General features: G+C 33.6%; 4 protein-coding genes across 6 annotated transcripts; 2 read left to right on the forward strand and 2 right to left on the reverse strand.

Moving 5' to 3' along the window:
• LOC109344957 (uncharacterized protein At4g38062-like) lies at window positions 3,724-9,530 on the reverse strand. 3 transcript variants are annotated; one of them, XM_019583689.1, is made up of 4 exons: window positions 9,436-9,530; window positions 7,357-8,498; window positions 4,508-5,344; window positions 3,724-4,402 (listed from the first exon to the last, which is right to left on the reverse strand). In XM_019583689.1, the coding sequence occupies exons 2-4, from the start codon at window positions 8,461-8,463 to the stop codon at window positions 3,923-3,925; spliced, it is 2,424 nt and encodes an 807-aa protein (XP_019439234.1). In that variant the 5' UTR covers window positions 8,464-8,498; window positions 9,436-9,530; the 3' UTR covers window positions 3,724-3,922. The 3 variants fall into 3 exon arrangements, with proteins under 3 accessions (XP_019439234.1, XP_019439232.1, XP_019439233.1); XM_019583687.1 differs by having other exon boundaries at window positions 3,724-5,344; XM_019583688.1 differs by lacking the exons at window positions 3,724-4,402; window positions 4,508-5,344 and adding an exon at window positions 5,736-6,414 and having other exon boundaries at window positions 6,520-8,498.
• On the forward strand, window positions 11,737-15,647 carry LOC109344958 (protein NETWORKED 2D-like). Its single transcript, XM_019583690.1, has 2 exons — window positions 11,737-11,965; window positions 12,730-15,647. Exons 1-2 carry the CDS (start codon window positions 11,872-11,874, stop codon window positions 15,561-15,563), a joined length of 2,928 nt encoding a protein of 975 aa, XP_019439235.1. The 5' UTR covers window positions 11,737-11,871; the 3' UTR covers window positions 15,564-15,647.
• On the forward strand, window positions 17,484-17,947 carry LOC109344777 (protein SKIP34). The gene has a single exon (XM_019583527.1). It carries the CDS (start codon window positions 17,545-17,547, stop codon window positions 17,815-17,817), a length of 273 nt encoding a protein of 90 aa, XP_019439072.1. The 5' UTR covers window positions 17,484-17,544; the 3' UTR covers window positions 17,818-17,947.
• On the reverse strand, window positions 20,342-24,303 carry LOC109344959 (receptor-like cytosolic serine/threonine-protein kinase RBK1). Its single transcript, XM_019583691.1, has 7 exons — window positions 23,275-24,303; window positions 22,181-22,438; window positions 21,739-21,890; window positions 21,571-21,650; window positions 21,342-21,480; window positions 21,064-21,213; window positions 20,342-20,907 (listed from the first exon to the last, which is right to left on the reverse strand). Exons 1-7 carry the CDS (start codon window positions 23,756-23,758, stop codon window positions 20,749-20,751), a joined length of 1,422 nt encoding a protein of 473 aa, XP_019439236.1. The 5' UTR covers window positions 23,759-24,303; the 3' UTR covers window positions 20,342-20,748.

Genomic DNA, 24,460 nt, shown 5'->3' on the forward strand with positions numbered 1-24,460 from the left:
TGGGCTTTTCTGCATCACATAATATTATGCGCTTCTTCTTTGTGCACGCTTCCCTCTCACTTTTATTCACGACAATTAAATCTATACACCGACCATATAAAGATGTATATATAGTTAATACATTATCTATCAATTATTCGAATTACTTTTTAAAAGTTAATGATGATTGAAAATGAGTGATAAATGATGTAATGACAGTATAAAAAATTCTTACAATATCAGTGTATACATCTTTTTCTCTTTATTCATTGTCTTTTTTATATATTATTCAACTTCTTTAACATTTTCTTGGTTTTATATTATTCAATTTGTTTTTTATATTATTTTTAGCCTATGCCCACACTTGTTTTGCATGCATTATGTGGAGGGTGGCCATGTGGCCAGTTTTACTAAAGCAATTCACTATTCTAATTACATGTTTTCGAATTCTCGGATTTGTGATTTTCTAGAGTTGTCATTACAGTTTTATAGTAAAAATTTAGAATTTCTTTTTAACCTAATTATATTTGGTTTTATATTTTGATATCCAAATTCGGGAGTAAGTTATGAAATATAAAAATTATTAGCATCCTATACACTCATTTTAAATAGTACTTTTACTAAATTGTATGTCATATTTTAAACCTTAAAGTTATTTAATTATTTAATAAATTTTTTTATTTTTTATTTTTTATTTTTGTACTTGACAAGATTATTTTTTGCTCATACGTATCCATATGAACAACAACAAATAATGGATACTATACAATTCATTTTAGAATATGCGATGTTTAATCTTAACTAATTTTTCTATAAAAATAAGTGAAGTGCACCTCTCGTGTCTTATGTTATGCATCGTGTTAGGGATTAGTTAAGATTTTACTAAAATGTTGGATCACTTACCTAATAATTTTAAGGAAGTGAAATGCAACCGTCATATCTCACACTACATATACCTTATGTTTTTTTTTACATTTTTTAATATTTAATTTTAATTATTATACTCTTTACTATTCATCTACTTATTCCTTATTATTTTGTAGTTTTCTCATGAAATGTATATAATCATGGAAATATCTCCTAATATTTATTATATAACCTAGGTGTCTATTTATAGTAAAAATTATATAACAATTTCCTTAAAAAATGAAAACTGACTTCATCCCTTAAAATTTGGTGGTACCTTTCTTGGGATTATGATATCTCAAAAACATTTTTATTTTTTGGTTTTATTTTTTTATTTTAGAAAGTATACTAAATATTTACCTTAGGAATATTTTATTTGGGGTTTTCTTATTATTATTTATTTTCTAAAGAACTTAAATGAGTTTCTAGAAACTGGCATGTTTGTTATTTATTTTATATTTGGAAAAAGTAATTGTTATGTTTATTAAAAAATGATTTTTGCTTTTTTAAGGGTCGAACAAAAATGAGTATTTACAGCTACATCTCTTTACTTGTTGCTTACTTAATAGCTAGACCTATAAAAATGTATTGAGTAGAGCAGACTAGCCCATCAAAACCTGAAAAGGTAAAGGGTCTGGATAATAAATTTCGAGGATTTTGATTGAACTGGACATTTTAGTCTGATTTCATCAGACCACAATAAATTTAGATTCAGGCTAACTTCAATCTTATGGATAACATGATATCCTATTAGATTGTTCTGATTGGTCAACTTTATTTGTCCCCATCCACATTACCTTTGACTTTCCATTTCCCCATCTCCTTCTAATTCTAAATGGTAAACATAACACACATACACAAAACATGGAGAAGTTCATGGTAATGATAAAATATTGACTTTGAAAGTAGTAGTTAATTTCACTAGATCATGTTCTCAATTACACACATTGAGATTTGGCTTGAATCTACATTAGAAGGAAGTAAATTATTAAATCTTGTCTTTTTATGTTCTTTCTTTTTTACATCATCATATTGGAGTAGATATTCTAAGATTCCTCATTGGAGATTGGCATGCTCAGTTGAGTTTGATGCCTTGCTGAAAAATGGTACCTGGAAATTGGTTCCCAGGGATGAGGCTAAAAATTTGGTTGGTTGTGAATGGCTTTTTTCGGATCAAGAGACACTCGGATAGTAGTATTGACAGATAAAAGGTCAGGTCGCTTGCTAAAGGATTTACTCAAACACCTGGTCTTGAATAAGGAGGATTCACATGTAAATAAGAAGGATTCACACTTCTTTAACATTTGTTTTGCATCAATAATTATAAGAAGATATTGTTTAAATCACTTTTATACTATATTGTAGCGAACAAGAAATAATGAAAATGTATGTATTGACTCGTATACTATTTAGACTTGTTTTGACAATATACCATATTTTGTTTAACTTAATTACATTTATCACCATTTTTATTTTAAATTTCACACTTAATTCTATGCAGTGGTAATTAATGAGTATAATGTATGTATATAAATTATGGTTTTTTTTGTAGGTGTAAAAATTGGAACGATGATTTTACTAAAACTCAGCAAGTAACAATGTAATTTACTCAAAATTATATTTTCTCTTTCTTAGTGATGTCCATGAAGCTTCATTCTTTTTGTTGATCATAGAGTCTTTGTCATTAGTTATGAAATATTATATGCTGGAGAATTAAATCAGACTCCAAGATTAATTACTTCATATTAGAGGATAGTAGATAAGTGGAAGGAGCCAATTTTGACACGTATATATATATATAAAGAGACTAAAATATGAAGAGATATTTTATTCTCAGACATAAATACAAAGATTTTTCTATCTCAATATCTCTAATCCTATCTATAGGTATGATGAAATCGATATCTTCATCTACCATTCCATATTCTTCTTGTTTTATTGTTGTTGTATTATTAATAGTTGATTTGGACTTCTTTTAATAGATTTTGTTGATATGAATGAGATGAATTCAAAGAACACTATTATTCTTCTTATAAATAAGGTGAATTCAAAGAATATTTTTCTTCTTTTTTTTGGTAGAAATATTATTCTTCTTCTTATAAAATATATACCCATGCTTTTATTTCTATTTTAATTATAATCTCCAATTATAGACAATATAAAAAAGTCAATTCTCTTCATTCGTAAAGAAATTCATTTCCTTCGAGAAGACTTCATAAATTTTACGAGTGCGTTTCCACTATAAATTCCTTCATGGTAATTTGACATGAACGAACTTGATTATTATTATCCATCTCCTTTTTAGTTAAATTCCAATATTAGTTTATGTCAAATTTGATAATTTTGACTTCATCAATAATTGTTTTCATAGTGTTTTCTTTCAAACTTTTTTTAGTTTTCTAATCACCTTTCTTCAAGTTCTAAGCATTTTCAAATTGTATACTTCTAATTACATTACTAAAATAATTTTTTGTTTCAAATTGTATGCGAAAGCTTTGTATGAAATCGGAGCCATGATAACTTAGCCTTGTGGGAAACTTAGACTTGTGATCCTTCTGCCGATTGGTTTTCACGTTGTCGCCTTATTTCCAAGTTGTTTTGTAGTCATTGTTGTCATCCTACTTTCAAGGTTTTTCGGTTTTTCGCTACTATTTTATCGTCCTTCCATCCTCCCTCTTTAGTATTTCAGCATTTTTGTTCTAGCAACAAGTTGCTATATTCCTTGAAAACATATCAACATGCATGATAGTTTTCTAACAACCAAAACAGAACTTCAAAGCAAAACATTAACACCATTAAAACTAAAATCTAGAGTTTAATCCAAATAATCCAAATTCCTTAACTTTCATATGAAACAACCTAGCATTAATCATATCAATTCGTGGAAGATCTACATTGAATCACAAAGGAAAACAAAAAAACATACATAGGATAGAAATGTTTTCCATATACAAATCCAAGTTAAAGAAATTGTCATGCTTCAAAACCGCGCGACATTTTTGCAGAAAATACAAGTGCTGCATACATCCTATTGCAACTAACTGTTGAGCTCCTTAAATGGTGATCGTATATCGGAAAAGTCTTCAAGTTTCTTTATCCTAGAAGGAGAATGAATTAACATATTCTCCTTTACAACGAAACCATCGTCCTTTTTCAAATTTATTCCCGGACAAGCATCGTTCTCAAAAGACTGCACCATGCTTCTCAACATGTCCATTAATTTAGTGTCTGCAGTAGAGAACTCGCAGACTTTGTCATCCAATCCCTGAACAAAACTCAGCAGGTTTTCCTTTTCCAATGATAGTCTCGCGGCATTCTCAAGCAAATTTCTATTCTCCGTCTTGAGTTTTTGAATCAATGCATTTGATTTTCCGAGTTTAGTTTCCGTCTGATCATTGAACAACTCCTTTACTTCTAATTGTTTCGATTTCAGTTTCTGCTGTATATCATGGACATCATCATCCTCAAGTTCCGCTATCATCAACTTCTTCTCTTCAATTTCAAATGCAGCAAGAGTCTGACATGCTGTTATCTTATCACAAGCTTCGTGGATGAGATTGATTTCGGCCTCTTTCTTAGCAATCTGAGATGAGAAGGTGGCGAAGGAGTTAGTGAACTGATATTCCAGTGAAGTCACCTGCTGCGTGAGTTCATTGACATTCTGCTTGAGGCGTTCACCATCATCTACTTGTGCCAGAAGTGCAGTTTCCAGTTCTTTACGCATCACATGACTTTCTTCGAGATCACTTTGCGAACGTTCAACAAATGACTTCCATATTTGCAATTCAAGTTCCATTTCGTTTCTCTCACATATTCTCTCATGCAATTCAATGTTTGCGCTGTCTAGTGCATCAAGGACTTCCTCAATTTGTTCTTTTGAATCGTGTTCCATCTTCATAACCTTCTCTTCGAGTCTTTGCTGACACATGGTTGATTCATCCAGCATTTCTTTGTACCTATCAATCTCAATTTGAAGAGAATGTTGCAGTTCCATGTTGAATTCAAAGGACTCAACCTGCCTTGTTAAACATGCTGCTCTCTCATGTTCTTCATTTATGCCATTCCGAGCACTGATCAGAGCAGCATCTTTCAACTCCAATTGAGCCTCGGAAATTCCCTGTCTCAACACGAGCAGCATCACACTCATCTCCTCATTCAGCAACTTCATCTCGATAGTTAAGGAATGAGACCTTTCCAACTCCATCTTCAGCTCTTCTACCGCTGCGACTTTAGTTTCCAACTCAGATTGACAGCTATTTAGTTCTCCTGCCAATTGTTTCAACTGAATGTTCCATACAGCTTCTTTAGCCTTAAGAATCGAGGCACACTCCTTTTGAGACCTTTTCAAATCCATCTCGACCCCTTCTATTGCTGTTATCTTTGTTTCCAACGCAGATCGGCAGCTATTCAGTTCTCCTGTCAATTGTTCTAACTGAAACTTCCATTCAGCTTCTTTAGCCTGAAGAGCCGGGGCACACTCTTGATGAACTTGCTCCAAATTTCGGAGCTTTGACCGATCGGAGCCATGATAACTTAGCCTTGTGGGAAACTTAGACTTGTGATCCTTCTGCCGATTGGTTTTCACGTTGTCGCCTTATTTCCAAGTTGTTTTGTAGTCATTGTTGTCATCCTACTTTCAAGGTTTTTCGGTTTTTCGCTACTATTTTATCGTCCTTCCATCCTCCCTCTTTAGTATTTCAGCATTTTTGTTCTAGCAACAAGTTGCTATATTCCTTGAAAACATATCAACATGCATGATAGTTTTCTAACAACCAAAACAGAACTTCAAAGCAAAACATTAACACCATTAAAACTAAAATCTAGAGTTTAATCCAAATAATCCAAATTCCTTAACTTTCATATGAAACAACCTAGCATTAATCATATCAATTCGTGGAAGATCTACATTGAATCACAAAGGAAAACAAAAAAACATACATAGGATAGAAATGTTTTCCATATACAAATCCAAGTTAAAGAAATTGTCATGCTTCAAAACCGCGCGACATTTTTGCAGAAAATACAAGTGCTGCATACATCCTATTGCAACTAACTGTTGAGCTCCTTAAATGGTGATCGTATATCGGAAAAGTCTTCAAGTTTCTTTATCCTAGAAGGAGAATGAATTAACATATTCTCCTTTACAACGAAACCATCGTCCTTTTTCAAATTTATTCCCGGACAAGCATCGTTCTCAAAAGACTGCACCATGCTTCTCAACATGTCCATTAATTTAGTGTCTGCAGTAGAGAACTCGCAGACTTTGTCATCCAATCCCTGAACAAAACTCAGCAGGTTTTCCTTTTCCAATGATAGTCTCGCGGCATTCTCAAGCAAATTTCTATTCTCCGTCTTGAGTTTTTGAATCAATGCATTTGATTTTCCGAGTTTAGTTTCCGTCTGATCATTGAACAACTCCTTTACTTCTAATTGTTTCGATTTCAGTTTCTGCTGTATATCATGGACATCATCATCCTCAAGTTCCGCTATCATCAACTTCTTCTCTTCAATTTCAAATGCAGCAAGAGTCTGACATGCTGTTATCTTATCACAAGCTTCGTGGATGAGATTGATTTCGGCCTCTTTCTTAGCAATCTGAGATGAGAAGGTGGCGAAGGAGTTAGTGAACTGATATTCCAGTGAAGTCACCTGCTGCGTGAGTTCATTGACATTCTGCTTGAGGCGTTCACCATCATCTACTTGTGCCAGAAGTGCAGTTTCCAGTTCTTTACGCATCACATGACTTTCTTCGAGATCACTTTGCGAACGTTCAACAAATGACTTCCATATTTGCAATTCAAGTTCCATTTCGTTTCTCTCACATATTCTCTCATGCAATTCAATGTTTGCGCTGTCTAGTGCATCAAGGACTTCCTCAATTTGTTCTTTTGAATCGTGTTCCATCTTCATAACCTTCTCTTCGAGTCTTTGCTGACACATGGTTGATTCATCCAGCATTTCTTTGTACCTATCAATCTCAATTTGAAGAGAATGTTGCAGTTCCATGTTGAATTCAAAGGACTCAACCTGCCTTGTTAAACATGCTGCTCTCTCATGTTCTTCATTTATGCCATTCCGAGCACTGATCAGAGCAGCATCTTTCAACTCCAATTGAGCCTCGGAAATTCCCTGTCTCAACACGAGCAGCATCACACTCATCTCCTCATTCAGCAACTTCATCTCGATAGTTAAGGAATGAGACCTTTCCAACTCCATCTTCAGCTCTTCTACCGCTGCGACTTTAGTTTCCAACTCAGATTGACAGCTATTTAGTTCTCCTGCCAATTGTTTCAACTGAATGTTCCATACAGCTTCTTTAGCCTTAAGAATCGAGGCACACTCCTTTTGAGACCTTTTCAAATCCATCTCGACCCCTTCTATTGCTGTTATCTTTGTTTCCAACGCAGATCGGCAGCTATTCAGTTCTCCTGTCAATTGTTCTAACTGAAACTTCCATTCAGCTTCTTTAGCCTGAAGAGCCGGGGCACACTCTTGATGAACTTGCTCCAAATTTCGGAGCTTTGACCGCAACTTTGAATGAGAATATGCTTGAATCTGAGCTTCCTGGAGTTCTTTGATCGACATCTTCAGCTCTTGGTTTTCTTGCTCTAGCTTCTTAGTTCTATACTTTGATTCTTTATATTTTGCCTCTTTTGTTGTCAGTGAATATCTCAATTCTGCAATATCTTCGTCATGCTGAGAGTTTGAGGAATCAAGCTGAAACCTTGCACCCCGGTACTCACTACTACCATTATCAAATTGTGCCTTAAAATCTGAAACTTCAACTTCCAGGCGCTTTTTTTGGCTTTCTACATGAGCAAGGGCTTGGTTGCACGACTGTAACCGATGTCGTAGATCCTCAGATATTCTGATCTGAGAGTCTAACTTAATCTGTTGCGAAGAAATCTCATCAAGCAATGCAGATTTATCCATCTCCCACTCCTTCTTGCTAGACCTAAACTGGTCTCTAAGTTTTTCATGTGCTTCTTCTAGATGCTTAAACTGTTCTTTCTTCCATTTTAATTGATCTTCCAATTTCCTCTTTTCCTCCTCCAATTTATGAAACATTTCATCTCTTTCACTTCTTTCTATGGATGCTTTTAAATCTTTCTCCATTTTGGAACACTTCTTCTTCGAAACCGAAAGGCAACCTCTTAGGCTTTCAATCTCTTGTCTGTAAACATAAATCTGTTGCTCTTGTTTCTCCGCCTTCTCATTTGCCTCCTCTAACGCCGATACCAACCCTCCTCTTTCATGTTCCCACATCCTAAACTTCTCGTCACAATCCGCTCGAAGTTTATCAATTGCAGCACTCAGATCTTTGATTATGGATTCTTTTCTATGCAAGTTCACCTTGACATCTTCATACATCTGCTTTCCCTCGGCTATTTCATCTGCTTTTTGACGCAGCTCTTCATCCAACTTCTCGGCTTTGCACTTCGCTTCCTGTTTCTGATTAACATATACATCGTGGGATTTCTTCAACCTCTCAAATGAATCTGTCTTGTCCCTCAATTCTGCCTTGAGTTTCTCAATTTCAGTTTTAGCTTCATCAAGCTCTTCATAAACCTTGTCCATTTCCTTTTACATATATGACATTAAACATACAAAACCTGTTTTTCAAGCAGTATGAAACATAAGACAATGATAGTTGCATGTCCCCTTGGCCAAAACCAGGAAACATAAAAAAAACATTGTACCTCAAAAGATATATATATTACATTAGAAACACAAACTTGACATTCAATGGACTTATTAAATTAAAAATAAACTGGCAATCCACCGAACGAGGCTCCTACTTAGTGGGGTCTCGTGAGGGTTGATGTGCACAAACCTTACCCCGTAAGCGAAGATACTATTTGCAGGATTTGAACTTGAACCTATGATCTCATGGTCACTATGCAACAAACTTACGATTGCGCCAAACTCACTCTCGACTTATTAAATTACTTAGTGGGATCTCGTGAGGGTTGATGTGCACAAAACTTACCCCGTACGCGAAGATACTATTTCCAGGATTTGAACTTGAACCTGTGATCTCATGGTCACTATGCAACAACTCTTTCCAGGATTTGAACTTGAACCTATGATCTCATGGTCACTATGAAACAAACTTATGGTTGCGCCAAACTCATTCTCGACTTATTAAATTACTTCTCTCTAAAATTTCCTCTAAATTAGGGTTTTATTAAAGTAAGCAAAAATTTTATATCACCAACCAACCACTGTAGATATTCATATTAGTACAAAGAATGAAATACCCCCGAATTATAATACAGAACAAAATAACTGAAAATATCAAAACTTTAATAGATAGACACAAGAAATTATATTATAAAATTAAAATATTAATAAAGAATGCAATAACAATATCAATTATGAGACCTAATAAAGTCTCTGAATTCAAATTTCTTCTTCAATTCATAAAAACACATACTCAACATTATTTAATAAAAAATAAAGAAACTTTCTTTAATACTTGCAAGATATATTAAATTAAAGAAACAAATTTGAAGATCAAAGAGGGAAATTAGAAACCCAGAAACTAACCTGATTTAGAGATCAGAAATTCAGAAGTGAGAGAAATCACAAGTTAACCGTTATAGTGTCACAACCGTTTTTTGAGTGAGAGAACAAAAAGAAGATAAAAAGTTCGTTTTGGTTTTTGAAATGGGAAAAAAACTAGCCGTTGAAATTCTCGGGTTGGGCTTTGGACTTAGGCCCATTTTTATTTATGGCCCAAACATTTGAAAATATTTTTTTTTTCATTTTATGATCAACTGGCCCACCAAAACCATTTGATATGGAGAATATTAGTATAAAGAATTAAATACTTATTATTAAATTTAACATAAATAATAACTTATTAGAAAATAATCTATGTATTGATATCATAGTACTTTTTTTAATATTACCAATACTAATGTGTCGGTAGAGACGTGTCTGCCACTCATATTTTTATTTTATAGTATTCAATTTTTATATATTTTATTTTATAAAATTAAAATGTTTTTTGACACCATGTTTTTTCTTTATATATTAGCGTGTTTGTGTTTATTTGCCTGTATTAAATATTTTTAGAGTATTAGAATATTTTTTTTTATTGAAGATGATTTATGTTATAATTTTCTATTTATTATAATGTCCAATTTAAGGTGAGATAAGTGATTATTATGTTAATGGTAATTACATTATGTTTTACCTTTATATATAGTATATATATAGTATATAATATAATATAATATAATTTTTTACAAATGTCTAAGTTAAGATGAGAAATGTGCACATAGAATATAGAATACTTAGTACCATACAATATGGTCTCTCATGAAGTATTCATCAACACATTAGTATATATATATAATAATTGTTATTTGAAATGAAGTTTTAGAACATTTAAATTGCTTGCATCTTATTTGACTTATGGAATAAATTAAATGTATTAACTATATGTACAAAAGTTTGATAAATAATTTTGAAGGTAAAAAATTAAGAAGTATAAAATGAGGAATGATTAATTTATTCCTAAAAAATTAATACTTCCTTTTATTTAAACTCTAAATGCCAGTATTTCAAAATGAATATACTTTTTAATTTTTAATACAATAAATTAATTTGGTAAGGATATTATTATATTATAATAGTAATAAATAGTTAAATACTATATAAAGACAAAAAATGATTTAATCACTTTCATAGTGTAATGTTTATTTTTCTATTTTTCTCATAACATTATTTAGTTTCTAAAAAACATATAATCCTACATTAACACCAACAAATTAAAACTGCTCTCGCCTTAAATTGAACATTATAATAAAAAATTATAATATAAAGTACATCGAACACAAAAAAATACATTTTAATTATAAAAACGAAAGATATAAAAATGAATATTTAGAACTATATAATGTGGACTGATATGCACAAAAATCATATTGACACACTAGTATATACAATGATTGTTATTTCAAAAGAAGTTTTAGAAAATTTAAATTGACAATGAAATAAATTAAATGGATTAACTATATGTAAAAAAAATGATAAATAATTCTGCAGTTCAGAAAAATTAGAAGAATAAAATGAGAAATGATTAATTTATTCGTAAAAAAATAATACTTCCTTTTATGTAAATTCTAAATGCCATTATTTCAAAATGAATATTATTTTTTAATACAATAAATTAATTTGGTAATGATATTATTATATTACAATAGTAACAATTACTAGTTTATTGAGATTAAAGGATAGTTGACTTATATAATTAGAAAAGAAGTTCTATACATCGACAATGTAATGGTTTTTTATATTGTTACTGTATCATTAACCATTCATTTTTTCAATCACCATTAACTTTCAAGTAAAAGTAATACAAATACAAATAAACAACAGATGATATACTAATTGTGCATGTGTTGAGTTTATTCAAGTGTGAAGTCACACATTGGATATGCGAGAAAGAGTGAAAGAGTTTATAAGAAGAAAAGACCCATAGAACTAATGCCTTAACGTCTTAGACGTGGTGTATCACTTGTGATTCTTCACTCTTCCCATACCCATGTAACAATGAAACTCCCTGGTGGTGGTTGGAAGCCCCCGGTCGCAATCTGATGCAACAATACAAATATTTACACAATCAATACATAAATATTACACTAATATAATTACGTGATTATGATGACAAAACAAAAGAGTGTCACGTGTAAGTATGTTTTTTTTAGAAGGAGGGTTCAAACATTAAGTCCGGGCGAATTTTACTCTCTTCCATGATTCCATATTTAGAACTTGTTAGTACATTGTCCAATGTTGTTTCTAATCTTTTGTATATTCTTCTATCATTCAATCAATGTCTTTTCTTCCCTTAGAATGAATTTGCATGTTTTTTATTCTTATTTTTATGATACCAACATCATCAATATTCATAAGGGTAAAAGAATATATATATAACAAGAAGAAGATATTAAGAAAAATAAATAAATAACAAACAATATGTTACAGAGAGCTGCAAGCAATGCATATTCATGGTGGTGGGCTAGCCATATTAGAACAAAGCAATCAAAATGGATGGAGCAAAACCTCCAAGGTCAGAGCTTCTATTATTTTCTTTTCATATTAGTCGTGTAGCCGAAAACGTGTCCTGATTTTCGGCTATGCGACTATGTTCAGACAAAACATTGTTCAATTCAACTTTCCAAATTATAATTGTCATGTTTGATCATAATATATTGTATTATGTGTTGTCGCGACTAGGATCCTACCTGGTGTAAACAGGTCGGAATCCTAATCAGCGATAGGATGGAGTCGTCGCCATGTTTTTGTGGAGTGAAATGGAAAACATCGTATCATTATTTCATTAAGCATGATTTATGCACTAAGTTAATGCTATAGGTCTAATTATGGATACTAACTTGTTTATTAGAAAACTAGAATTAAAATTTGATTCAATTCAACAATAGATTCCATGCCAATGTAAGATTTGTTAGTGTTTTAAAATGCGATTGCAGTCACACTTGCTGTCACGGTTGTATTTATTGTGATTATGGTCATTGATATGCGGATTGCGGCAGTTGCGGTGTGAATTATTTTGTGATTAAAAAAATATTTTTGAACTCGATGTACTTGATGCAGCCCAAATGATGCCCGATGCAGTTGCATTGCGGCCTGATGGGCCTGACGCAGCCGCATCATTGTGATTAGGTATCCCAGTGTAATTGCGGTGTGATGTGATTGCGGTTTTCACCACAACTGCAATCTCGCAGCATCGCGTGATGTGGTCCACAATTTGGATCAGTATGATTGTGATATATCCGTTTATGGATGAAACTAACATATATAAGTAAACTGCAGATATGGAGGAAAAAGTGCAAGGTGTTTTGAAGCTCCTAGAGGAAGATGGAGACTCCTTTGCCAAGAGAGCAAATATGTATTTCAAAAATAGACCAGAGATGATAAACTTTGTCGAAGAATCATTTCGCGCGTATCGATCCTTAGCCGATAGATATGATCACATATCAACAGAGCTGCAACAAGCCAACAACACCATTGCTTCTGTTTGTCCAGATCAAGTTCCTTATATGGATGATGATGATGATGCATCACCAAGGCCTCCTAGAAAAATGCCAGAAGTGTCGAAACCGGTCGTCGTTCCGAACATTCCAAAGCCTCCAGTTAAAGATTTGAAAAGCATCGTAACGATGGCCACGAAGAAACTCAATCCCAAGAATGCAGGTACTAAAGTTTCAGCTAAAAGTATTCCTAAATCGGGATTAGGAAAAAAGGAATTGCGCGAAGAGATCGACAAGTTCCAGAAACAGATTTTGGCATTACAAACTGTGAAGGAGTTTGTGAAGAGCTCATATGATAGTGCCAATGCAAGGTATTGGGAGACTGAGGAGCAGATAAATGAATTGCAAGAGAAAGTTTCAGGTTTGCAAGATGAACTTGGTGAAGGTATTGTTATTGATGATGAGGAAGCTCGGCGATTGATGGCCGAAGCGGCTCTTAAGTCATGCCAAGAGACATTGTCACAGTTGCAAGAGAAACAGGCTTTATCGCTCGATGAAACAAGGATTGAGTCCAAAAGGATAAAGGATGTTATGACCAAGCTAAATTCCCTTATGGATGAGTTTGATTACGATCAAACCGATCCGAAGGATCCAAGAGCTAAAAGAGAGGTAAAAGAAATAGTAGGAACAAAGGACTTGGATGAGGATGTCGAAAAAATGACTCAACAGAGACAGGAGCTGCAATTATTACAGGATAAAATTAAAGAACACTTTGAGGCTGGGTCCTATTCGGCTCTCACCGTGTCGGAAATGGCAGAGAAGATTGATGAGCTTGTAACTAAAGTGATCAGCTTAGAAACTGCAGTTTCGTCGCAGACAGCTTTGGTAAAGAGATTAAGAATAGAAACCGATGAACTTCATTCCTTGGTTCGAAATCTAGAAGGCGATAAAGAGATTTTGATCAACGATAAAGCTAAATTGAACGACCATCTGAAAGAAATGGAAGAAAAGCTACATGAGGTACAAGATATGAATCAAATTGTTGAAGACCAGAATAGCAACCTACAAACCCATTTCACCGAAGCACATTGTAATCTCGACCATCTATCGGAGAAAATCCAAGATGTGAAGCAAGATGAGGAGGAGGTTGAGGTTAGAAATATATCACTAACAGAAATGAGTTCATCAAGTGATGGATTAAAAGATGGCCTTGAAACACAAGATGCATCGGATAAAGACGGTGTCTTATCTAATGATTTTGAGTCCTATGAGAAGGTTAAGGCCACTGCTTCGGTAGAAGATCATGTAGATAAGGAGCTAATGGTCACTAATATGGTAGAAGATGTTTTACTGTCAGACAACAAGCTTAATCTCACCGGTTCATCGGAAGAATATCTAGACTCGGATAATGAACTGAAGGTCACCGATTCGCTACAATTGGAAAAGGCATTGGAGAACTCAGACACAGTGAGTACTATAGCTGGAAATCAAGAAGTCGGCCAACACCAGGCGGATACTTCTCCGAAGAGTTCAGTAGGACATCAAGAAAATGACTTTAAGCATATTTCTTCCAAGACAGAGAGTACTCCTAAAGGTAATTCCCAGGATCAGTCAATGACACAAGAAGATGAACCCGATTGGCGACAATTGTTTACAAATGGAATGCAAGACAAAGAAAAAGTTTTGTTGTCCGAGTATACTAATACGCTTCGGAATTACAAAGATGTGAAGAACAAGCTTGCTGAATTAGAGAAGCAAAAACAAGACACCTTATTTGATTCATCTTTGCAGCTGAAAGAACTCAAGACCGCGAATGCTTTGAAAGATGAAGAGATTAGACTCCTACATCAGAAGCTAGATTTCCTGAAGAAAAAAATCGAAGAAAATGTGGATTTGGGAGAGTTAACTTCATTGCAGCCACCACAAGACCACGACATTCACGCAACTATAAAAATTGAAGAACTCGAAACTACATCAGCGGTTGAGGAGAAGTTTCGAACGGATATCGATGAACTTCTAGAGGAAAACTTGGCTTTCTGGTTTAGATTCAGTACTTCTTTCAATGGTATACAAAAATTTGAAACCACTATCAAAGATTTGCTGACTGAGGTATCGAAAATCGACGAAAGTTTGAAAAAATCAACAGAAGGTAGTAGTAGCACAAAATATTCATTGAAATCGGATGCACGACCACTTTACAAACACCTCGCTGAGATCCAAACTGAACTAACAGTTTGGTTGGAAAGCACAATGTTGCTGAAAGAAGAACTTCAACATCGATTTTCATCTTTGTGTGAAATCCAAGAAGAGATAAGAATAGCATTGAACACTAGTGCTGGTGATGATGATTTCAAGTTTACAAGTTATCAAGCAGCCAAGTTCCAAGGTGAGATTTTGAACATGAAACAAGAGAACAACAAGGTTGCTGATGAACTTCAAGCCGGTCTAGATCTTGTAACAAGTCTACAGCTCGATGTCGAGAAGGCTCTCGCGAAGTTGAATGAACAATTCGGGCTCTCGAATTCTAAGAGAGTTCAGGGGACTAATTCAGAATCTCACAACAGAGTTCCTTTGAGGTCATTCATATTTGGTGTCAAACCAAAGAAACAAAAACAATCAATATTCTCATGCATGACCCCTGCAATGCATAGGAAATATCGTGCTTCGAAAGGATAAAGCAAAGCTTTCAATAACAGTTTCGGAAACTTCGAAAACCTTGACGCTTCAAACAATAGTAAAAGCGTGTCTAAATGTAGTCGTCAGCTTATGCTTATATTTGCATCGTAACGTAGAATCATATCATATCATTTCATTGTGTATAAATCACTAAAGTAATTTACATGATTTAGCATAATATCAATAACACACTTTGTTGGCACTTTCAAATTATTTATGTATAAATCACTATTGCATATGTTGTTAGCTCAAGATTCCTTGTTTTATTTATGTTTTTTTCATGGCAAGAAACTATGTAGTATTAATCGAATAATTGGGTAAGTGTTAATCGATTAACTGGGTAAGTGTTAATCGATTAACACTATAATTAATCGATTAATTAGTTAAAAAATTACATATTTTACACATTTAATACTTGTTGAATTGTTTTACAACCTGTGTTTATTAGCTTGTTAGAGAGTTAGTTAAGTTAGTTGCATTACTTACTTTACAAAACATTATATATAAGCAACACTCTCTTATATCATTTCAATTCAATAATAAATATCCACAAATTTCATTATAAGCTTTCCCAAGATTTTCGCAATAATAACCCAAGTTAAAAAGAAAATGCATAAAAGATTTTGTTGTGAGCTTATGTCAATGAAGATGCTGACTAATATCTCTGATTTATGGAGAAGCTTAACTTTGTTAGAAAAATGATCAATGCTTGATATTAATTATTATTGACTCTCATATAAAAGTAATACAAATCAATAATGAATGATATGCCGATAATATAAAAAACTTTACAAATTTTAAACGCTTAAAAGAACCATATTTTGGGTTTCATGTTCTTGTATTTTAGCAATTTGGACTTAATTTCTTTAATTTGTCACTCTATATTATTGTTGGTTTACCTCATTTTGGTGATATTTAATAAGGAATGTTCATTAAAACATTCTTGAGAATGTGATGTGTAAGAATTACAAAGAGGAATACACATAAGTCAATACATGTTAAAAACTTTGACATTCTCAAAAGAATCTAACAATTTTTATCTTAAATGTGAGTATCTAATATTCTCATTTTCATTTATATTTGGAATGTTATTCTTCATGATATTCTTTTTCAATCCTTCTACCAACCATGAAAACATAAAGTTCCCAAGTAAAAATAGAATGAATATCAAATTCATATACTAAATATCACCTACTACTATAATAAAATGAATTTTTTGAGGAACATAAAAAAATACTAAAAAAAACTAATTTGATATTTTTTAGAAACATTTTGAATTTTTTAAATTTCTAAGGACCAAATTGTCCCATGCAAATTTTTTGAGGAATCAAAATATAGTTTTACTCTTTATTTCATAAGTATAATATATATGTATTGTTAATACGAAGATTTATAGCCAATTAATACGACATCTATCATTCATCTATATTACTTGTCAATAATCAAATATAAATGGTGGATTAACCATCAAATGACACCATAAAAATATATGTCTTATACATACAAGTAAGAATTTACATACTTCAACAATAACTTAAAAAACCTACTCGACCATTAGAAAAATATAATGGTTTGATTTAGTAAATAACTCAACTATATCTATACTATATATAAAAGAAAAACATGATTTAATTACCACCATGATATAATTTTCTCTTTTTTATTTTACCCTGAACCAATTTTAATTTCTATAAAAAAATATATAATCGTATTAATCACGATTAACATCTTAACCACCTCTCACCTTAAGTTGACATAATATAAAGTGCATCAAATAAAAATTACAATATAAAAAATATTATAATTAACCAAAATAAAATATACAAAACTTAAATATTTAACATCAGAGAGTAAAAACATAAGCCGATAGACACGAAATATTTGTCGGTCCATTAATTTACCTATTATCTATCCATTTTTGGCTCAGATCTTGAATAATTATACATCACAACAACACGTTTCTCTGTATCAAATCGGAACCATGTGTTGCGGGCAACACTCATCCTTATCCAACAACAACGTCACCGCTTCCCTCACCAACCGCTCCTTCTCCGTCGTCGATCAACTTCGCCATCGCCTCGCCGAGACGGAGGCTCGTCTCGCTCGCGCCAGGGCCCGAGAAGCCCAACTCAGCCGCCGCCTCCACGCGATGAAGCGCTCCGTTTCCGTCATGGAGATTCTAGAAGACTATCTCAAACGTCGCTTTATAGAGAAAAAATATACTTCACTCGCTTCTTCCATAACCCTAACTTGAAACCTTATCCATATATATATATATATATATATATGCTATTGATGAATTAATTAAATTCTTCTTCTTCGTTAATTATGTTGTATGAATGATTTGTTGTGATATTTAGTAATTAAAAGGTGTTTGATATCAATTTCGTGCTACTACGTTTTAGAAGGAGATAGTATATAGCATGAATTGGCGAGTGCATTTTATGAAGAGAAAAAATGCATTATATGAGAGATTGTTCTGTCAGATTTCTGCATATTGAAATATTTCGATTCTATTAAGGATTGTTTGCGAATTGAGTTTTGGAAGTTAAGAAACGAAAGATTTGGGAGCCATTAATTAAATATATTGGTGAGATGACTCCAAAACTGACCTAAAAGCTAAAGGTGTGTAACTAATAAAAGTGGTATAACACATGAGTCTCCCACCTACTGGGATTTAGGATATAGAAGTAACTTTGTTCCGCAAGCAGAGAGACTATTCTGGATTCTTATTAAACGACACCATTATCGTCGTTGTGTCTTTAAAATGGTGGAACCAAAGGATGTAATACCCAGTTCTGACATGCGACCTAGACTCATGACTATACTGAGTGTGTCACCAATTAAGTTTGAATACTCCCTGCATTATTTTATTCTCCTCATAGGAGAGCATTCCGCGAATCGAACCGTGACATTAGGGATAACTAGTCACTATACCACTGAGTCCTTACTATTACTAGCTTAATGGTAGCCACTCAGTGGTATAGTGAATATCTATCCCTGAGATCACGGATTCGACGGATTCTGTCTGAGTGTCAAACCAGCACTATTCTTTCATTTCTGTTTTCTGTAATCTTGTTTCTCTAGTGCTTCTCTCTACATTGAGTACAGAGTTATTCTAGGGTTCTCTCAAAAAATCTATATCTTCATTGTTCTACAATTACAGTTTCTATCACAATGTTAGTAATCTCTTTTAACCAGCACAAGAAGAACAAATAATGGAAGTGTTAAATGCAATGTGTCCATTTTCTGATGCTCTGGAATATATTTGTTCAATTGAGTTTTGAGTTTTATCAAGAATATTTGTAGCAAATTAACATGTAGCTGTGTTTTCAACATCTGAGTCTGATTGTTGTGAACAGGTGTTGTAAAAGTATGATGCACTCTTTTCTTATTGGCTCGATGTTACCGTAACGAGGAATGAAGATCACATATCCCTTAATCTTGTCCCATTTCCTGTCCTCTTAATCAAAACTCGATATGTCAGTAAAAAGTAACAGTGTTAAATGTTGAGGAGAAAAATTGTGTCAAGATATAAATGGTGTGGTACAAGGAAGGGGATAGGACAAATAATCTCTGTTGTTTCAGTAATGAGTGTTATTTTGTTGCTTTGGGTCGAACAAATGAAACGTAAATGTGTTTCGATTTAAAGCTCATGAGGAGAACCCAACCTAAAAGACTAATCTATTAGGTGAGAGAGATTCATAACTTAAGTGCCATATTGAGTTTACTATTATACTCAATGTGGGATTCCTGACAAAATGTTTTTGGTGTATGGCAACCACATAACCTACAAAAAATTATGGTACATGTTGTTGAGTTTATTGTAATGCATATTATGGCAACTACATAAACTAGAGAAAAATGTGCTATGATTGACTTTTGTGACAAGTGAGGGCATATATTTGTTGAACATTGAAAAAACTAAGTTCCACCTAAACTTTTGTTATTATTGGTATTTCTGATGTTGTTGCATAAAGGGATCATAATAGACCAAAAAGTCAAAATATTGGTCTAATGGTGTAAGGTTCTACTTGATCTCCATTTAGACCAGAACGTCAATAATTAGATTTCTAGGAACCACACTTGTTAGGATGATTCATACATCTTAAAATAGATCAGTTCTTTACCAATAAGTTAAGCATATACACTTAGTTATACAAAAAAACATAATCTTGATCCGGCTACAAGGTTTACTAAAATAATTTTGTCAAAGGTAAATGCATAAGGTAGTTGAATAGTAAGATGTTGCACAAGAATATTATGGACTTCTATACTTTATGCAAGGCTCACATTTTTGGCAATATACATAGATTAGAATTGAAGGAAATGAAATAATCATGCATAATATATTGAGTGAAACTTCATTTTAATAAAATTTGAAGAGAGTAGGTATACACAACCTTTTTTATAATCACTACCCGTCTTTCAATACCTAGTGAGATTTGAGGAGAATAGGTATGTGCAACCTTATTTATAGAAGCTGAAAGACTATTTTCGAGATTTCAGTCTATGATCTCCAGATCACAAAACTTCATATAAACTTTGAAGTTTTTGTGCCTATCTTTGTGAGAAGGTTTTGGTAGCTTCTGTGTGCTTAACATACAAAAAAATTATCCCTCAAAATCAATGCATATCCAAATCACACAATGGCTCATGATTCAACACTAAATACCAAAAATTATCAGCACCACAAGCTAAAAACAGTAGCATTTATCAGATGCATATAAAAATAAAACTCACTAGATTCATAATCTGTTGCATTGTCAAGTTGGATATAAATGGAAAAGAGGTGCATTATGTGTGATTTTGCTATGAAATTGTTTAAATGACACTAATCACTGCAGAATAAAAAAGGGTACAAAACATTCTCTGGTGTATGATTTCTACATTTGATTGTTGCTTGAAGAATAATTGTTCTGATATCTTAAGTCCTTTAACTCAGTATTAGTCAATTAAATTTTCAAACTATGATTCCTTCTTGACTAATATTCAGTACAAGTTCATGCCAAATTACAAGCCTACAACGCCAAGCTCGAAAAACGGCACGAGCTTCTGATCTTGTTAGCTTCACACACACACACACTCCACTACAAATATCACCATTCCATAAAGTTTCAATAGATAAAAGAGGGAAACAAGCAACCCAATTAAGGTAGCAGGTTGTGTAAGAACCGATATAGCATCACTCCATGATTAGTTCCTTGTGGCGATTGAGATCGTTCAAATAGTTCGAGCATGTGTAGTCTTCTAAGTCACATGCATCTAACAAGAGTGATCTTGGGTTCATTGATTTTTTGCTGAACTCGACAGCCACCTCTTCGCCGTTCAGAAGCTTCAGAACCTGTTATTGTTCGCAAAGACGCAACTGATTAAGTACCCGGAAAAAGGAATGAGGTAAGGTAGAGTTTAGTGTGTTGATAGAATATTGTGTCTTGTTCTAACACATTCTAACAGGCAAATCATGTTATGCAGAATCAGTATGATATTATACACTTACCTGATTCATGTAAGGCCTCTTGGAGGACATGTGATGGACACACATGGAAGCCGTAGCCATGGCTCGGTTCATTTCTACGAGATCATATTTGCCTTCTAATCTTGGATCGGCTATTTCCTTGACCTCCATCGCGTCCAGCAGCGGCTTAGCCTGATCACATTACAACATGGTGTGTATATTATCTTTGTGAAGTTATTAGCATGCAATCTTCATAGAATTTTGTAAGCTATGCAGATACATGCTCAATCACTTTCTTTCATATTTTCATGAAGACATACCCATATCACAAGACTTTGCCTACTATTTGAATCAACGGCACGGCGACCTGTTAACAGCTCCAGTAGCAAAACCCCAAATGCGAAAACATCGGTCTTCTCATCGACAATCCCATGCATAAAGTACTCTGGAGCCAAATACCTATAGCCATTGATCAACCGATGTTTTTTAGTAAATTGAGCTAGTGTTCGAAAGGAAATACACAAAAGCCGCTAAGGCTGCAACGCTAACCCGAATGTGCCTTCTATAGGGAAGACAACATGGTGTGCCCACTTATCCGGGAGCCACTTCGCCAATCCGAAATCTGAAATCTGCAATCCATTGAAGTGTGAATTGTTGGTCCAACATTGTTTACCTTGCACAGAAACAATTTCATATAATAGGTTCATAACAAAGTACCTCAGCTTCATAATTATGGTTGAGTAAAATATTGGAAGCCGTTATGTCTCTGTGAATGATTCTTCTAGGACAATCTTGATGGAGATATTGCAATCCTTTTGCTACCCCCATAGCTACCTTGAACCTTATCTTCCACTCCAAGCAATCAGAATCTGAAATGTTGAATCACTCTTCTAATTAGCCAAGTAAAATCGAAAAACATCAAGACTAGTCTAAATAGCAATTCATTGCTATCCTTGTAACTTATCTGACTAAAATACGAGTCGAATAATAGTCAGGAAATTGCGGTCCACGAATATATTCGTGGCTGCAACATTTGCAGGATTTTCAACAATTACGGCCGCATTAGCCCTATTTTCTCAAAATTGCGGTAAACGCAATGTGACCAAACCCGCGATTTAAAAAAACGACCGAGAAGTAAGAGGTAGGTGTGGAACTGCACCAAAGAGCAAACAAGCAAGGCTTCCATGAGGGGCGAATTGTAAGACAAAGTAGAGGCCACGGTCGATCCCGAACCCCATCAGGTGTGTCGCATTCGGGTGGTTTACATGAGCAATGATCCCGAGTTCTGACAAGAAATCACCAGCTCTATCCTGAGCTTCTTTTTCATTCTTCATTAGCCTCTTTACTGCTACAACTTGTCCATCTGGTAAGGATCCTTTGTAGACTTCAGCATTTCCACCTTTTCCAACCAAGTTTTCTATGGAACCAAAAATTTCCACATTAAACAATATCATATATATAATTGTACATGGCTTTAGAATCTGAATCAAATCATATATCTAAGTAAATTCAAATATAAAAGATAAACACAATGCATTTTATTTGTCTATCATGATAAAATTATTGTTCTTACACAACAAAATTAATTAAAATTTTCTAGTTACAAACTCTATAGTTTTAAGTAAAATGTTTCACATGTTCAGTATTTTTTTACAAACACATTTAAATCATTAAAAAGATATATCTTAATTACTTAAACTCACTCTACCATGTACATTATTAGATACAAAGTTTCTCCTATCTAAGTTTAAAATAGAGTGAATATGTATTTCAGTCTCTCATGTTTTTCGTCCCGACCAGTTTGGTCCCTCGAAAATTGAAAAACTCAAAATAGTCATCAAAATTTTTAGATGTGGGTCAAATTAGTCCCTATCAGGTATTGTAAGACATGTTAAAATTTTTGTGGACCTTTTTTTAGTTTTTCAATTTTTGAGAGACTAAAATGGTAAAGTCAAAAAACATGAGAGACTGAAATGAGTATTTACTCTTTAACATATTGTTGAGGAGAAACCCAAATGTAAATTTGTGATCCTCATGTTGCATGAACACACACATCTATTATCACCTTTTACATAATGGAACGAATCCATAACCATGCAATGCAATGTTTAATGCTTATTGAAAAGTAAAATAGGAATGATTCAGATATGACTTTGTATCATTGTTTTATATTATATGTGAGAATCATGAGATTCAAGATTCTAGGATTGGCATTTCACCGATCATAAGGAATATCTAACAGTATACTCATACCTGAGCTAAAATCATCTGTTGCAGTAGCAAGTTCATCATAAGTGAAATTCTTCCAAGAAGGCTTTGTAGGAAAATTCTCAAGATCAATGCCATCAACATAATCATCTTCATTGCTGGCTCGAATTCGAGACAACTTCTTTCGCATGTTTTTTCTCGAAATCTCATAGCTGGCTGCAAGCAGAGGAATGGTTGAGAATCTTCTAACAGACTTGAACCTCAAGCCATCAATCATGGCCTTCCATTGCTGGCTATACCCATCCTTCCACTGCGATCGCGGCTGCATACCCGTTGGCGATAACTTCCCGGGCGAGCTAATGCTGCTGCAATTGCTGCTTCCACTGCTGTCCGAAATAGGAACCTCGAATACGCCCGTTGGTGACAATACATCGTCGCCATCGCATGGAAGGTACTCTTTTCTATAATTCGCCATCATCCATTCCATTTGGACTATTTCTGTATTCGTTTTCGCTTTCTTTTCCTTCATCCCTTTTCCCTCTTATATCTCTTATCTATACAATTTTTTCGATTTCTCCGAATATCTTCTCACCTAATATTCAATACGAGACTAATATCCTATACGATATGGTCAAATATTTAAGCAGAGAGATCCTTCTCAATATAGTAAATCTCACGATTTTCGAACACCAATACAACCTCGTTGCATGGTTTCAAAATGTACTCGCCCTTTTTCTTTCTTCTTCTTCAAGCTACGTCCTTATTTTTCGGCTTCCCGGCGTTGTAAACAAAATCTACAAAATGTTATATTCTCAAAAACAAAGAGTATATGTTGTTGCTTGTTCAACAAGAAAAGGGTTAGCTTATAAAAAGAGACATAATGGTTAGAAAAGTTTCCCTAGAAAAGGGTTTATTCCAAACCCATTGGCCTCATTTCCCAAACCAAGAATGTGAAAGGAGGAGAATGAGTTTAAATCTCATCAACAAAATAATAATATCATAAAGATGAATATTATTTCCTCCTTTTACATTTGGTGAGGGTGATTTTGAGAAAGAAACAGAGAAAAAGAGAAAAAGAGAGAAAGATACAAAGGGAGAGGGTGATGAATGAAATGAGAGGATAAAAGAGAAGAAAGATTCAAAATTGAAGTAATAATCATTCAATGGTGAGTTATTATTAGGAGTAATAGGATAGCCAGGGATGTTTCTGTACTATATTTAGTGTTTTCCT

Source organism: Lupinus angustifolius, chromosome LG04, assembly GCF_001865875.1.
Source record: "Lupinus angustifolius cultivar Tanjil chromosome LG04, LupAngTanjil_v1.0, whole genome shotgun sequence".
Taxonomy (NCBI): domain Eukaryota; kingdom Viridiplantae; phylum Streptophyta; class Magnoliopsida; order Fabales; family Fabaceae; genus Lupinus; species Lupinus angustifolius.